Source organism: Sinocyclocheilus anshuiensis, unplaced genomic scaffold (assembly GCF_001515605.1).
Source record: "Sinocyclocheilus anshuiensis isolate Anshui unplaced genomic scaffold, SAMN03320099.WGS_v1.1 scaffold274, whole genome shotgun sequence".
NCBI classification, from domain to species: domain Eukaryota; kingdom Metazoa; phylum Chordata; class Actinopteri; order Cypriniformes; family Cyprinidae; genus Sinocyclocheilus; species Sinocyclocheilus anshuiensis.
The window spans coordinates 2,076,292-2,092,491 of record NW_015547698.1 but is presented as its reverse complement, the minus strand read 5'-3'; the positions used below and the strand labels follow the sequence as shown (position 1 = coordinate 2,092,491).

At 37.4% G+C, this 16,200-nt stretch overlaps 1 protein-coding gene across 1 annotated transcript; it reads right to left on the bottom strand.

Moving 5' to 3' along the window:
- Positions 1-3,357: 3,357 nt before the first annotated feature.
- On the bottom strand, positions 3,358-16,200 carry LOC107703832 (RAC-gamma serine/threonine-protein kinase-like). The gene is made up of 15 exons (XM_016506586.1): positions 15,955-16,200; positions 12,540-12,813; positions 12,279-12,404; positions 11,305-11,416; positions 10,983-11,127; positions 10,771-10,902; positions 10,631-10,696; positions 10,430-10,498; positions 9,130-9,252; positions 8,895-9,023; positions 5,983-6,081; positions 5,416-5,531; positions 5,230-5,317; positions 4,437-4,539; positions 3,358-4,237 (listed from the first exon to the last, which is right to left on the bottom strand). Exons 2-15 carry the CDS (start codon positions 12,583-12,585, stop codon positions 4,152-4,154), a joined length of 1,440 nt encoding a protein of 479 aa, XP_016362072.1. The 5' UTR covers positions 12,586-12,813; positions 15,955-16,200; the 3' UTR covers positions 3,358-4,151.

The window sequence follows — 16,200 nt, the reverse complement described above, 5'->3', positions numbered from 1 at the left end:
ACAGCCTAATTTAGTTTTTCTTGTTAATGTCATGTTCCTCTAGTAACAGTCTAGCTAGTTTAGTTTGATATTTGATTTTCATAGAAAAAAAGGATTTATGGATTTTTTAAAACTGTATGTAGGTTTTAGGTTAAATCCTGCATATGTAATGAGATTGTAGTTATAGCAAAATCTAAACAAACCCATATTAAGGCATATGTTGAGGTTGAGGCAAAACAAATTTTTTAAAAGAATGAATTTTACTTGTAACATTCACGTTATATAAAATTTCTAAATGTTCTTAGTATTTTTAAATGGGTTACATTTAAATTAATTGTTACTTATTTTGGCTTTTCTTAAAAATATTAACTATTCGCTTTTAATAAAATTATATTGGACATAACTAAGTTAAGCTATATATATATATATATATACACACACATATATACATATACAGTGTGTATATATAAATATGTATATATTTAAACTATCACTCTACTATATATAGCTATAATAAATATAAATATATTTAGATTGATATATAGTATAGAGATGTAAATTATAGAAATAATATAAAAATATTACAGCTTAAATCTAGAAAAATAAATACTACATGGAGCCAGTGGGAAATTTGAACATTTTAATATAACTTAATAAATACTACCAAATGGCAATGCAAGTCCTCTACAGGGCACTTGCCCTAATGTTTTGGTATGAAAACAAAACAGGCAAACGACTAAAGGAAAGGTATAAAAAAATAATGAGGGAGAGAGAGCACTTAATAAACGCGGCCGACAGCGTCCTTCATCCCAACATACGAAAATAAATACAACTAAATTACATCTATAGTACAAAAATACGCTGAAACAAACCAAAAAAAAAACTCAGTCATCAGAACAATATTAGAAAACCTGTTGAGGATTAGCCGACCGAATGCGTCACAGCGTGAAAATAACAACTGAAAGTTTAACGAACAATCACACACACACACACACACTCATATCATTCGCTATGAAGAACCGCGACGAATACCGGCAGCTTCCAAAACGTTCACTGGATCAGGTACAAACAGGACGGGATTGAAACCATAGCAAGTCGTCTCTATGGAAACACCCACATGATACACGTTCCTCCAATGATTCTGTCATTTTTCAATTCGCATTTTTTCACGTTCGCGGTAACATTTCTCGGGCCGTGACGCGTAACAAACAGAAGGCATTGCATATGTACATCACACACAGGAGGGCGGGGACAGGACGGGTCAAGGGTCATTCACACTGCTATTGCATGGCTCAGTTGCACATATAATGAGTCTGTGATCTGACTTGGTATTGATTCCAAACGCAGACGACATCACACGTCCATAAGATTTCCACAGCTATGGAGACAGGATCATCACTTCTTTATGCAAAAAAAAAATAATAATAATAATAATGGTAATGTAACAATACCGGTGACAATAAGTGAGCGAGAGGTTTGTATTTACATCTTCAGGAACAGTCCAACATTAGGTTTTCTCTCTGTGTGGTGAGAAGTGAGGGTCAGTGGTTGATCGTCTCTCTCTGTGCTGCTGAGAGAGACACACCTGTAGCTCTGTACAGTAAAGGTGAAACGCTGCCCATCACGAGCCTTCACACATCTGTCCTGAACGCTTCTCGCTCGGGTTTGGAGAGAGTGTCAGAGGTGAGGAGTTCAGGACAAAGCGATAAGAGTGATATTTGGGCAGGTTTCACCACGTCGGTGGGTAGATTTGTGGGTGAATCTCACGAAAACACATGCAGGTCATATTTCAAACGAAAAAATCAAGACAAAAATAAGAAATTATATAAAAAAAAAATAGGACCATTTTGATTTTTGCACAGTGACATTATTCTTAAAGGAACACCGCACTATTTTTGAAAATAGGCTAATTTTCCAATTCCCCTCCCATTATATTGTTCAAAAATGACAGAGTTAGTAAATACTCCATAATATGTCCAACTATCAAAATTTACCAATGATGAATTATACGATAAAAATGGATCTGAAGCAAACCCGCTGCCACTTGTATATACTTGACAAAATGTCCAAAACAAACTTAAAAAGAACATGCTTCCAGTGGTTAAACACCGCATACTGTACACAAGCAAGTTGACAGCCACAAAAGTCCAAATAAGCCCGTAAAACAAAGGCAGACACGTACCAGTCTCTTGTGCTCTTGACGATGATCCCCGCCACACAGCCAATTTAGACCCAGAGTGCAGACTGATGCCTTTGCGCAATGTAATAAGCGTAAGCAATTCAACAAAAACAGTCAAGTTTAGTCAAATTTAAATCCAAATCCCGATCAAACAAAGCTTCGTGATCTTAAAACTCCAGGATTCAGGCTGGCAACACACAGTCACGCGCAAATAAGATGACTTGATCCGGACGACTTGTAGACGATGTTTCAAAAACAGTCAGATTTAAATCCAAATTCCGATCAAACAAAGCCACGCGGGCCAAGAACTCCAAGATTCAGGCTTAGATGGTAGCACACAGCCGCACACAAAAAATGGCTTAAGCTGGACAACTTGTAGACTGATGCCTTTGCGCGATGACGCAAACGTGAACTTTGCAACAGAGACAGTCAGATACGAATCCAAATCCCAATTAAGCAGAACTTAGTGGGTTTACAACTCCAAGACTCAGGCCCAAAAGGCAGCACAATCACGCAAAGCTGGGATGACTTGAGACACACCGGTCTGCAGGAGCAGCACACTGAATCCCCCGTGGAGCACGAGCTGGCCACAGCTCACTAATTAAACACGGCGTTGACAGCTGGACCGTTTCAAATAAAAGAAGATTATTTCCTTTTCTTTTCTCTTCTTTCAATACAACACCACATTTAAGGTTGTCAATAGTCCACTTAAAACACTAGAATCAAAATAACCAGAGACAAGTACTAACACCAGCAAACTGACGAGCTGCCATCTTGGATGGAACATAACCAACGTGACCACCTGCTTGCACAGGGAGCGTGCTGGGGACTATTTTGAGGCGCTGCGTAATATCATTGCGACTGCCGGAAATTGGCTGAATGGATTCGAAAACGGTAAAACTCAACCGTTTAACTCTAGGGGAGTTGGAAAATGAGCCTATTTTCAAAAATGGTGGAGTGTTCCTTTAAGACAATTATGTCATTAAATTTCATTTTCCATAATAGGGGGAACATTTTCTAATTATTGTAATTAATCTGAATGTTTTACTATTTAAATATTATTTAAATAACATTTGATATATTATTATTATATACGGTTTATAACAATACTACTACTACTACTAATAAAGACATTTAATTTTTCTGTAATTACAGTAATGAGAGAGACTTTTGTTGCATCAGAGTAGCAATGCAAAACATCTTAATGATCCTAAAAATATGCTAAATTTTCCTCATGCAAAATAATTTTTTATTTATGGTTTTGCAGTGAAATACGACTCTAGGCATGTTCTTGGGAGGTTTCGTGAGATTCACACTTGTGCTCTGAATTGCCTGAGAGACTTTTACAGTAACGACAGTTTGTTGTATGGTTGTGTATTTGAACTGAAACCTTCATATCAGAGCGTGAGGATAAAACTAAAAGAGAAACGCAAATATTAACACTCAAGTCCATTTTTCCCACTTTCTTCGTTTTCATCATTTACCGACAACACGAACAAGGAACGAAACTCTTCAACACCTCAGACGGAGGATGTGTGTTTGTGTGTGTGTTAAAAAATGCAAGAACAAAATTAAATTTGTGAGCCTCACAGGAACAGATCTACTGCTGTGTCTAACTACATGTCTGTCTGATGAGTTCCACACACATAAGGCAACATTTTTGGTTTGTTCCCCACAACGGCTCTTTTAAACGAGTGCAAAAAAAAACAAACAAAAAAACGCTCCAGGTCTTCAACAATACTGATCATATTCCCCAAAAAAACACTGTCCATGATCTGTAAACAACAAGCTGAAAGTGTACAAGACTTTTTATGTGGGTCGACCAGCTCAAGTCTCACCCAACTGTGCAAAACCCCTTTTAAGTCTCACAAAAAAAAAAAACGAACAGAAAGCAACAAAAACGACTCGCTATGACTAATTAAACGGAGGAGAGAGAGAGAGAGAGGGGGGGCTCTTTCTAGGATGGCTCCTTAAATGGCGTTATTTGATGACATCACTCCCGCCCGCTGGCCGAATACGAGAATTGTGGGAAATGTGGTCTCCGTTCGCTATCAGCCGAGTCCATCCCGTCCTCGTCGTCTGCGGGGGAGGAAGAGAGAGGGACACGTTAGGTTACGCACATGGTGCTCTAATGAAAATGGAATTTCCTAGCGCTGCACAGATTTTCACAATGATACGCTCCATGCATTTATTTCATTGTGTACTTCCACTTCCTGTGGCACGAGGAGCCAGTCTACAGGAAAAGAGAGAGATACAGGGAGGGAAACGGCGCACTCACACTTCTCCGGAGGGGTGATGGTGATGGTCTGCGCCGTGAACTCCTCGTCGAAATACCTGGTGTCGGTTTCAGACGAGACCTGCGGCATGAACGGCGGTACCAGCTGGACAAGAGATGTGACGAGAGGACCAGAAAGCAAGCAGCTTATTATACATAATCAAGTACGAATGAATGAACAAAAACTTGCTTTAACAAAAATACGCTATGGGGTTGGTATGATTTCTAATGTTTCTGAAAGAAGCCTCTTATGCTCACCAAGGCTGCATTTATGTGCTCAAAAATACAGTAAAAACAGTAATATTGTGAAATATTTTTTCAATTCAAAATAACATGCAAAGCTGAATTTTCAGTGATTCAAACCAATAATGTGATGCGGCTGCTGGGCAATCAACCCTGGTTGAGCAGTAAATGAAGACACTATGGAAAATATATTGTGATAATATAAATGACGCCAGTGAAGGCGTACTGCCAGTTAGTGAAACGCATGATATGTTTGGGCATGAGGTTATGGGTTCGCACACTCATTTCGAAATTATATCAAATATCCAGGGTTGGATTTAGTTTGCAATTTGGATTGTTTTTGATAAGATGCCATGAGTCCTGACAAATGCATTTTCAACTATGTCTGAAGTGCTTCTTATTGGAAAGCACTCTTACCAGCATGTTTTTCTGTTGGACTTGTATAGGCCAGGTCTTACTGACCCCAAACTTCTGAACAACGGTGTTATGTTTCTGCTTTTGAACCCTCTCAAATGTCTCGGCCCATAGATTTCCATTGCAAGTGCACTCGTACCTTTTTGTCATAGACGTCCTGCCAGTCCACTGTAGTGAAGAAACTGTGTCTCATGATTTCCTTAGCATCATCCGGACCTCCTCCGAGCCTTCAGAGAATAAACCGCAGATTAATATTCATTCAGGTCTCACATGATACACAAACAGTTTTAATCTGGTGTTCTCCTGCTAAAATGAGCACACCGACCTCTTATTGGGGTCTTTGATGAGTAATCCAGACAGTAAAGACTTGGCGTCTGCAGAGAGGGTTCTGGGAAACTTGATCTCCTCCATCAGAATCAGTTCAAACAGCTTCTCATGGTCCTGAAGACAGTAAAGAAATTTCTATTTCAAATAAATGTTCTTCTTTTGAACTTGAATTAGTGAATCTTAAAAAAAAAATGTATCATGGTTTCCACAAAAATATGAAGCAGCACAACTGTTTTCAACATTGATAATAATCAGAAATGTTTCTTGAGCAGCAAATCAGCATATTAGATTGATTTCTGAAGGATCATGTGACACTGAAGACTGGAGTAATGATGCTGAAAATTCAGCTTTGATCACAGGAATACATTACATTTGACAATATATTCACATAGAAAGCAGTTATTTTAAATTGTAAAAATATTTCATAATATCACAGTTTTTCCTGTATTTTTGATCAAACAAATGCAGCTTTGGTGAGGAAAAGAGGCTTTTAAAAACATTTAAAAATCTTAGAGATGAAATGTTGTTTATTATTGTGTGTTGTTAGTGTTAGAGTGAGTCATACCTGATTATAAAAGGGCAGGCGTCCACACATCATCTCATACATAACGACTCCCAGACCCCACCAGTCCACCGCTCTCCCATAATCATTGTCCTCCAATACCTGATCGATAAAACCACAGTACACTCAGATCAATCATACAAAAACAACACATTATGCTCATCCATAACCAGTCATATCATTCTCAAATGCCTGATCAAAAATTAATAAATTGCTCGCCTGCACGCCTTTGTCAAGTGATGCAACAATAAATTCGTTTTATAACTAATCAGAATAATTTATCCTCCAACAATTGATCCATACTCTATAACATACTTGATTAACAATCACATCACATTATTATCTAATACCTTAAAGGTGACATAACATGAAAATCTGACTTTTCCAGGTTTTAAGTGCTATAATCAGGTCCCCGGTGCATCTACCAACCAAGGAAACGTGAAAAAGATGAACCCAGTAACTTTGTTTTGGGAAGCCTTTTTCTGCAAGCGTCTGAGAAAACGAGCGTGTCTGATTTCGCTCCCTTGGTGACGTGGCAAAGGGATCTCATTATAATATTACCGCCCCTTAATCTGTGAGTTTACACCGAGGGCGCTGTTATTGTGTTTTTGCAAGCGAAAATGGTGTACCAGCTCTAATGCTATGGCGAAAGTTTGAGTAAAACATGCTAACGGTTCTGTCCTTGGCTGCACAGACGAGCACAGAACACTATTTAGAGTCCCAGCCGAGACAGGCACGAAAAACAGCGTGTTTCTGCTTCCACTCAAAATAGGCATTTTCAAAATGATATAATAAATGATCTATGGAGTATTTTGAGCTGAAACTTCACAGACACATTCTGGGAACACCAGAGACTTATATTACAAATTGTAAAAATGGGCATAATATGTCTCCTTTAAATAAGTCACAATAATATCTTACAGTTCTTCATTAATAATTCTATTTGCCTCCAATAACCCATCAAATATCACACGAATATCTTCCAATTCTTTAACAATAATTATATTAGCCTCCAATAACTGATCAAAATGACATGAATATCTTCTAATCTTCATTAATAACTATATTAACCTCCAATAACCAATCAAATATCACACGAATGTCTTCCAATTCTTTAACAATAATTATATTAGCCTCCAATAACTGATCAAAATGACATGAATATCTTCTAATCTTCATTAATAACTATATTAATCTCCAATAACCAATCAAATATCACACGAATGTCTTCAAATTCTTCATTAATAATTATATTTGTCTCTAATAACCAATCAAATATCACATGAACATCTTCCAGTTCTTCATTAATAATTATATTATCCTCCATTAACTGATCACAAATCACATTAATATCTTCCAATTCTTCATCAACAATCACAATATCCTCCAATACCTGCTCAAAAATCAGTTATGGACATACATTATCTTAATATCTGATCCATGATCAGTCATATTATCCTCTGACATCTGATCATTATCCTCAGATACCTGAACAACAATCAAGTTATATTACTCTCCAATGACGGATCCAGAAACAATTATATTATCGCTCAAAACCTGATCAATAATGTCAAACTGTTTCCGAATACTGGATTAATAACTATTAGGGCTGGGTAAAAAATATAGATATCTCGATTTTAATCGATTCTCATTTTTACGGAACGATATCGATTCTTAAATCCTGAGAATCGATTATTCTAGCCTGTTTTCAGTTAATGTACGGATCATTGAAGGGCACTTCTCATCCAATAAATCACAATAAGCATTGTGCTTTGGTACTTTTAATATGAAACAAAGTCTCAGATTTCAAATTCTGTCCATTGTATTGCAGTATTCAAACAATAAATGCCATTTTGGCGCTGTTTAATGTGGAGTGACAGATCGCTGTAGCGCGAGGCGCACATGAGCTAATCATCTCCTCCACATTAATACCAGTTTCAGCACAAAATAAACATGACTAAACATCCGAAGGTAAGTTAAAAGAAAGAGTACAACTTAACAATCTGTATCCTGTCTCATGTAATCACTCAATCAGTGTTTCAGCCGCGCAAAGACGTCAATATAACGTCTTGTAAACAATGTGTCATGTAACGTCACATTTACCTCAGAAAAACATATTTGGTGACCATAAAATCATTAGTCAGCTAGAAAAATAAACTGTAGCGAACGGCATGTTGCTAAATATATGCACCATATAACATTTTCATTATAATTTTTACTGCTCTTCAGTGTTTAATTTATGTTTGAATAAATCCATCAAGTTTTATGACAGCCACCATTTAAATGTTTATAGCATGATAAAAAAAAGAATTGAAGTAGAAATATTATTATGTAATTATAACTTTATTATTAAAAAAAACTTCATTAAGTGTCATTTTAGCAGTTGTGTAGCCTACAAATCAGTTTTAACCTTCAATATTATAGTAATGTAGCTAGTACCAGCTGACTCTCATGTATATTTTACAGCATTAGAGATTTTTTTTTCCTTGAGAAAATTTGGCATGTAGCTTACTGTACCTGATATATAGCCTATCCAAAATAATCGATATTGAATCGAATCGAATCGCAAGCTTGTGAATGAGAATCGAATCGAATCGTGAAATTTGTGTCAAATTTGATTCTTTTTTGATTATTAAAATGGAGTTAAACAGCAATGAAAACGGCCAGCGGGTCACTGTCTGATCACTCTATTTTTACCCGTGAGCTGCTCAGTCTTGTCTACAGCCTGCTGTTTGTCTATTTCTGTACGGACGCTAGAAAAGCACAGCTAAAGTGTGACCCTGTTCCTGCTAACTTGTTCCGACTGTGACAGACGGAGATTAAACTGTCAACTATATTAAATTTAACCCAGTGTGTGTGTTTCCTGTGCTGTGTTTAAAGAGATAAAACATCCTTGACGCATTTGTGACCCGTACCTCAGGGGCCAGATACTCCGGGGTCCCGCAGAACGTTTTCATGGTGGCCGTGTCTGTGATGCCCTCCTTACACAGGCCGAAATCAGTGATCTTTATGTGACCGTCCTTATCCAACATCAGGTTTTCCAGCTGGACAAACACACACGAATCACACACATCTTATGGTTCGCTGATAATGCCAAAATTGAGGTTTTTAGGGTGAAAACGTTGATATTGGTCTGTGTGGTCTGTTCACCTTCAGGTCACGGTAAACAATCTTCGCAGAGTGCAAGTAATCCAACGCAGAAACGATCTCAGCGCCGTAGAAACGGGTTCTATCCTCCGAAAATACGCGCTCTCTCGACAAATGAAAAAACAGCTGCAATGACAATTAAAAAGAGGAATATTCAGAACTCGCAAATCCAAACGTGCAGCACACCCACACACACTGAGAAAGAGACACCGGAATAAAGAAAGGAAATTTCAAAAGTTTGGAAATGTTTGAAAGGAAAATCAAAAGTTGGAAAGAAAAAGCTTGAAAATGTTTTAAATTAAGTTTGAAATATGGAGAGAAAGATGAACAGTTAGGGAAAAAAATAAGGAAAGTTTGAAAGCTGGAAAGGAATTTGAAATTTGAAAAAGTTCAAAGTTTAGAGAGAAATTTCAAAAAGAAAGTTTAAAAGAAAGTTCAAAAGGTTAGAAGGTCAAAAGGACATTTCACATGTTTCAAAATGTTTTTAAGATCAAAAGTTGTTACAATTTGTAAGTTTGAACATGTCCGGAAAGAAATTCAAAATTTGAAAAGACAGTTTGAAAGAATTTTGAAAGCTGGAAAGAAATTTTGAAAGTTTGGAAATGTTTCAAAGAAATGTTAGAAAGTTCAAAAGAAAATTTTTTAGAAGTAATTTTAAAAGAAAGTTAGAATATTGGAGCAAAATTTCACGAGTTTGAAAATGTTCTGAAGAAATAAAATTCTTAATTTGAAGAGTTTGTAAAGCCGTGTTTCCACTGCAGGAACTTTCCCCAGGAACTAAATACAGTGAGGAAAATTGCAGTAGCCAAGGTGAGCTGACTGATGTTATCAAGTACGCTGCTGTTTACGGACTTGCGTCCTCCCATCCGCGTGAGTTCACACTCCTGAGTCGAACTTGCGAAGTCCGAACTACCGAGGATGCAAGTCCGAAATTTGCATACTTGGTATTGAAACGCGCGCAGACCTACGTCACCAGACTATTTGCCTAATCTTCTCTGAACTTTAGACCACGATGGTAATGCAGACAGCAACAGGTCTGGGGGGAAAAAAGTTCCTGGGAAAAAAAGTTCCTGGTACAATTGTTCCGGGTAATTTCGGTGGAAACACGGCTTAAGTTTGAAAAGATGTTCAATATTTGGAAATAATAGTTTGAAAGAAACACCAAAAATGTGAAAAATTTTAAAGTGTGAAAGCTAGAAAGAAATTTTGTAAGTTGTAAAACATTTGAAAGTAAGTTCAAAGGTTTAAGGTCAAAACGCCTTCAAAAGAAAGTTCTAAAAATTGAAAAGGAAACAAATTTTACCTCTCCTCCATTCACGTACTCCATAACAAAACATAAACGATCCTTCGTCTGAAATGAGTACTTCAGTGACTGCAGAAAAAAAGAACAAACAATTCAAAACTAATCTTTTTGTTTTTAATTCTAGGGGAAAAAACACAAGAATTACGTTTCTTTTAAATGTTTGCGGAGTGGATAAAAGCATCCCGGTATGTCGTCACTCACAGTTAGAAAGGGATGCCTAGTGTTCTTCAGAACTCTGCTCTCGGTGAGTGTGTGAGCAACTTCATCCTGAAAGAGACAGACAGAGAGAAGTTCATTTCAGCTGTCAGTTCAGTCCGTTCTCAGAGAATCACCTCTCTTACCTTGGCAATAATAACCTCCTTTTTCAGGATCTTCATTGCATAATATATTCCGCTGGCTTTCTCTCGCACCAGAATCACCTTCCCAAATGTGCCTTTACCCAGCAGCTTCAGATAGTCAAAGTCATTCATTGTCTGTCAAAGAAGAGAGAGACGTCAGAATGAGCAGCTGCACGTTAAACCACGTCGATCCAGTTCTCTGGCTCGGGCTCTACCTTTCGTTTGTGATGACTGGTTGACGTGTCCATCTCTTCCTCGTTGACGTTTTCAATCTGAGAGATGGGGCTACACAGGATTCCTTCCTCTTCCTGTTTGGCCAGCTTGTCTGCCACCATCTGAATGGCCTCGACCCACTCATCCCTGGTTACCAGGGAAACAAGGGTGTGATCAGTTGTGATATATTGGCCAGGCCGATTAATCAGCTGATATGTGACCATACTGAGATTAACTGTGATCACAGTTCTTTGCAAAAAATTACAAATTTAAACACTAGTGCGTGTTAAATGTGATTTGAAACGCGATCTGGACGTGTCGGACCTCTCGTCAGGCGTGTCCACGTGAAACGTGCGCTCGATCACAGTGGTCCACTGCAGACACCGGATGATGAAGGTGTTGGGCTTCGGTCTCTCCGTCTTCATCAACTGGCACTCTGACGAATGAGAAGAAGAAGAAAGATGCATGTTTATGTGGAATAATGATGTCGTCGTCATCTCAAATTACAGAGTCAGACTCATGTTGATGACATCAGCACGTGACGCTCTAATTAAATCAGTTTGCTTCGAATGAAGTGAGTCATGGATCTGGAGAACAGCAAATGGATCTGAAGGGTTTACCAAGAACACGACAACATAAATTTAAAAAAGTGCAGGGCAAATAAACATCAATCAATCTTATTCTTATCTCTTAACACTGGTTGGAAGTCATGAGATTAATCACACTTTAATAAATGTATATATTTTCCAGATAATATTTTATACATCTTGATAATATTTTTATCATCAAATTATTAATGGGTCATTATAAAGCAGTTTTATAATTGTATAATTGAGATACTATTATAGTTTTGATTAATATAATTAGGTTGATTCGTTTTAGTTTTTTTTATTTTAGTTATTTTGAGTAATTTTGTTGTTTTTTTGTGTGTGTGTTTTTTGTTTATCAATTTTTTAAATATAAATGTATATATATTTTTTATTCGTTTTTATTCCAGCTCAATTAAATGAAAATGATAATGTTTCTATGGCAAATATAAGAAATAAAAAAGGTTTTTTTGTTTTTTTTTCAATTAACATGAATTTTATTTCAGGTAACAAAAATGTTTTTTTTTTTTATGGTTATAGTTAAGTATAATATCTCTGTATATAAAGTATATATATTTTATATTTTCAGAAAGCTGTTCCCCACAAACAGATCCTCATGTTTTGGGGTCCGTGGCACCTAAACGTTTGAAAACCATAAAACTCCACAGTTTAGATTTCATTTAAACGCGTTTGATAATGAGAGAGACTCACTGGCCACAGAGAAGTTGTTGAGCGGATACGCCAGATCGGCATCTTGTGGCTTCTCCTTATATCCAATAAACGACCCATCCGTCTTTAACAGGAAGTACCGCGGTCTCCAGTTCTTAATGTATTCACCTGCAAAACCAACAAAAACCCCAGACGATCAGGCACACAGAAAAACACTGAAACATGCATGAGAGAACATGCGATATTCCCAGACACAGCAGCATAACACATCAACATCAATATTTCAATGCTGTTGTTTCTCACCTCTTTTCTGCACCCATCCCTCTTTCACTACGTTCTGGTCGTTCATGTTGGCTCTGAGGTCAGAGTTCAAGGGTCAGTCCAGTGCTCGACTTCCTGCTGGCGGTTCTGTCCTGTTCCCTCGCTCTCCCTTACGGCCGTCTCGCTCTGCTCTCCAGTTCTCTCACACTCTTCCTCTCACTTTCTCTGCCACGTTGTGATGTAACGTCTCAGCCTCCTCCTTCACTTTCACTCTCTCTCTCTCTCGACCCTTCAGACACTCCAGTGGTGACTCAGCCTGGAAGGAAACAACAAAGACACACACACACACACACACATGGGTCATTCTCTTCCGCTTCTCCCCCTCTCCCACACACACACTTCCATGAGAAATAAAGTCATTGTTAGGAGCAGGGAAACATTTCCCGCCCCTTCCCGTGGCCTTCTCTTCCTCTCTCACACTGGATGCTGAAGCTATGCATGATTCTAAACACAGCCCTGTTTCTGTCTGCTTCTTCGGCATTATGAGGCTTTAGAACCTTAGAATTCATCGGAGAACCACATAATCAAATGCAGAATCTCAGAATCAACCTTGAAATCTTACAACCAAATCAAAGAACCCAATAATGAACCCAATGACGTTACAATCAACACCAGAACCTCAGAATCAGTCTAGCAATGTAGAATTTTCCTGAGAACACACACTGTAGAATCCCATAATGAATTAACATCACAACCTCAGAATGAATTTTAAAAACATCTCAGAAACAACCGATTAATAAAAATGAAATCCATACAGTACTAGAATCCTATTCAAAATTTGAATTTTACAATAAATAGAAATCACATTCAAATAGAATTCATATTAAAATGATCTTAGATTCAACTTTAGAATCTTACTTCTTTTGAACAAACCATGCTATTTTACACATTGGAAATCAACCTGACAATCATCTTAAAATAAAACTTTGTCAGTTTTCTTTAGCATCATTTTCGAATTGAACATAGAACCTATAAAATCAACCTTAAATCACACTTAGAACCCCAGAATCAATCTCAGAATCAGCCTCAGAACCAACCTTGGATTTCTACAATCTTAGATCCTTCAAAATCAACATAGGGACCTCAGAAGAATCTTATAACCTGATCTGAGGATCAACTGAAGAACCTTAAAATCAAAATGATAAGTTTACAAGCAACCTTAGAACCCTATAATGAACAACAGGACATTGTAATCAACCTAAGAATGAATCTTAGAATCATCTCAGAATCAACTGCTGAACCTTGGAATGATGAAATTAGAATTAAATATCGAAATCATAGGATATTCTAATACAATCAGAATTTCACAGTACGTACACTGTAAATAGGCTGCTGTAAATTTTACAGTAACTTACTGGCAGCTGGATGCCAGTAATTTACTGTAAAAATGTTTACAGTATTAGTACTGTAATTGCATTTACAGTACATTAATGTCTTTACTGTATTTTACTTACAGTATTATTACCGTATTTTCATTTACAGTATCAGTACTGTAGAGTTTATTTTCATTTAGTTAACAAATTTTTTTACCTGTAAATAACAATCCAATTGTGGTACTGCACTGTAAACCATGATTTTTACCATACCCAGCCCCCACCCCCCACAATAACTCACGAGCTTTAGTTCTGATAATATTATTTTTAATTGTTGAACATTTTCTTTTTAAAAGTACAAATTACAAATCTTGACCTCTCAGATGCACTAGCTTAAAAAAAAGGGCATCACCACAGTCCCCTGGGGACTTTGTATCATGGAAAAACATACACATACCGAAAAGCAAAAATTCACTTTCAGTCAAGAATCATCTTAGAATCAAACTATATCAGTATTAGAATCCTACATCCTTAGAATCAACCATCTCACTTCACAACCTCGGAACTTCCAAAGAAACCATGCAATAAAATCAGACTTAAAATCTTGAATTTATCACTTTCTATTCACCGTCATCTTAGAATCAAACACAGAACCTTAAAATCAACCTTGGAATTTTTAGAATGGACTTTACAGGAATCAACATGGACCTTGGAATCAACCTCAGAACCTCAGAAAAGGAAGTTAGAACATTAGAACCAATCCTCACATCTATAATAAATCTGCTGGTGCATATGGGAACACAGGCACCTCACACTCTTTATATTTAAACATCTCTGCATCTGGCTGCTGCTGTATATGCACGAGTCCTCCATAATCCATAACTTCTTCCCTTTCTTAAATTAACAATACATGACATCACACTGCATGAAAAAAAACAACAGACACAGCATCATCACACGTCACATCTGTATACTTTCCTTGCACCCAGAATATCTGTGAGAATATATAACTTGATCACTGTTTTCAAAAGAAGTAATAAAAATTCAAGGCAATAAATGTTGTTTACAAACATCAATATTTTTGAGTAAAAATATCAAGATGCTTTCTTATTGTTCTCCTAAACCAAACATGCCATTTCATAAAAAGGACAAAATATGTGATATTTTTAATGACACTGTCATGAAGGTCTAAAGCAGCTGTGTTCTTTTTATTTTTCTTGTCACATGACATCAAAATGGCTTCCTGCACATTGATTACACCACACAGGTTTTGTTTTGATTAAATATTAATAATATTTTAAAATAAATATTCTTCTTTTTTTTTTTAAAGAAATTATAATAAAATCTGCCTTTTTAAAGGCTTTCCCCCCATTTTCACCACAGACATTTTTGACTTCAAGTCAAGAAAAACATAAAAATGACTTTAAATTCAGAAAATGAAAACATATTCTTTATACGAGAACATATCTAATAAAACTGATGCATAATTCCTGTTGTCAGGAAAAACGAGATGCCTAAACAACAGAAGCCACCCAAACCAATGTCAACAAAAACAATGGCGGACACGGTTGGGCATCACACACACACACACACACACACACACACACACGGATGTGACAGCAATTAACATGACAAATCACAATAACCACAATGAAGCAGCGGCTTTGTGTCATATTGAGCTGCTGTTATATAATCCATCGCCATCATAATAAATACATACAGCGGACTGACAGCTCGCCACGAACAAGAACAAACGAGCCTATGAGCATAAATGGATGTTTGTGTGATGACACGGCTGTGTGATAACAATACAAACACACATGCATTTAGGCTGGAGGATGTGAAGTGTGTGAGCGCTTGTTTTCTATTTGCCCGAAATGCGTAAAATGGTGGACGCACATCAATAATACCACGCAGGATGATGTTTAAATGTGTTATAATGGAATATTACAGTGATTTATATCAAAATAACTCTGGATATGTAAAGAAGCGCTTCATGTGTCCAGCAGCAGCAGCATCACGGGCCTTGTCCGTGATGCTGCTCGCTGATGGAGGGAAAATAAACAACACGAAGCACGCAGTACCTGGCAGACGCTCCGCCAGACGGTGGAATCGGTTCCACGCCAGCCCGGTAAGAGACAAACCCAAACCCGCACGCAGATGCTGCTGCTGCCGCTGCCGCCGGTCGGTCATGAGGAAAACGGAGGCACGCGCGCCCGTGATGTGGCCATCATTTTCGTTACGCCGGTGAACCGAATGATCCTGGATGAATGGCGTAACCCGATGCAGAAAGCGAGGTGACGGCGCACCCCGTCTCCAGCACTTGAATT

What these genes read in the sequence shown, in the direction of transcription:
- LOC107703832 (XM_016506586.1), bottom strand. Translation starts at nt 12,585, where the DNA reads ATGAACGACCAGAACGTAGTGAAAGAGGGATGGGTGCAGAAAAGAG. An exon ending in CCAGTCATCACAAACGAAAG is followed by an intron (nt 10,903 to 10,982) that starts GTAGAGCCCGAG and finishes CTTCTTTGACAG; the next exon opens with ACAATGAATGACTTTGACTA. An exon ending in AGGACGTCTATGACAAAAAG is followed by an intron (nt 4,540 to 5,229) that starts GTACGAGTGCAC and finishes TCTCTTGTCCAG; the next exon opens with CTGGTACCGCCGTTCATGCC.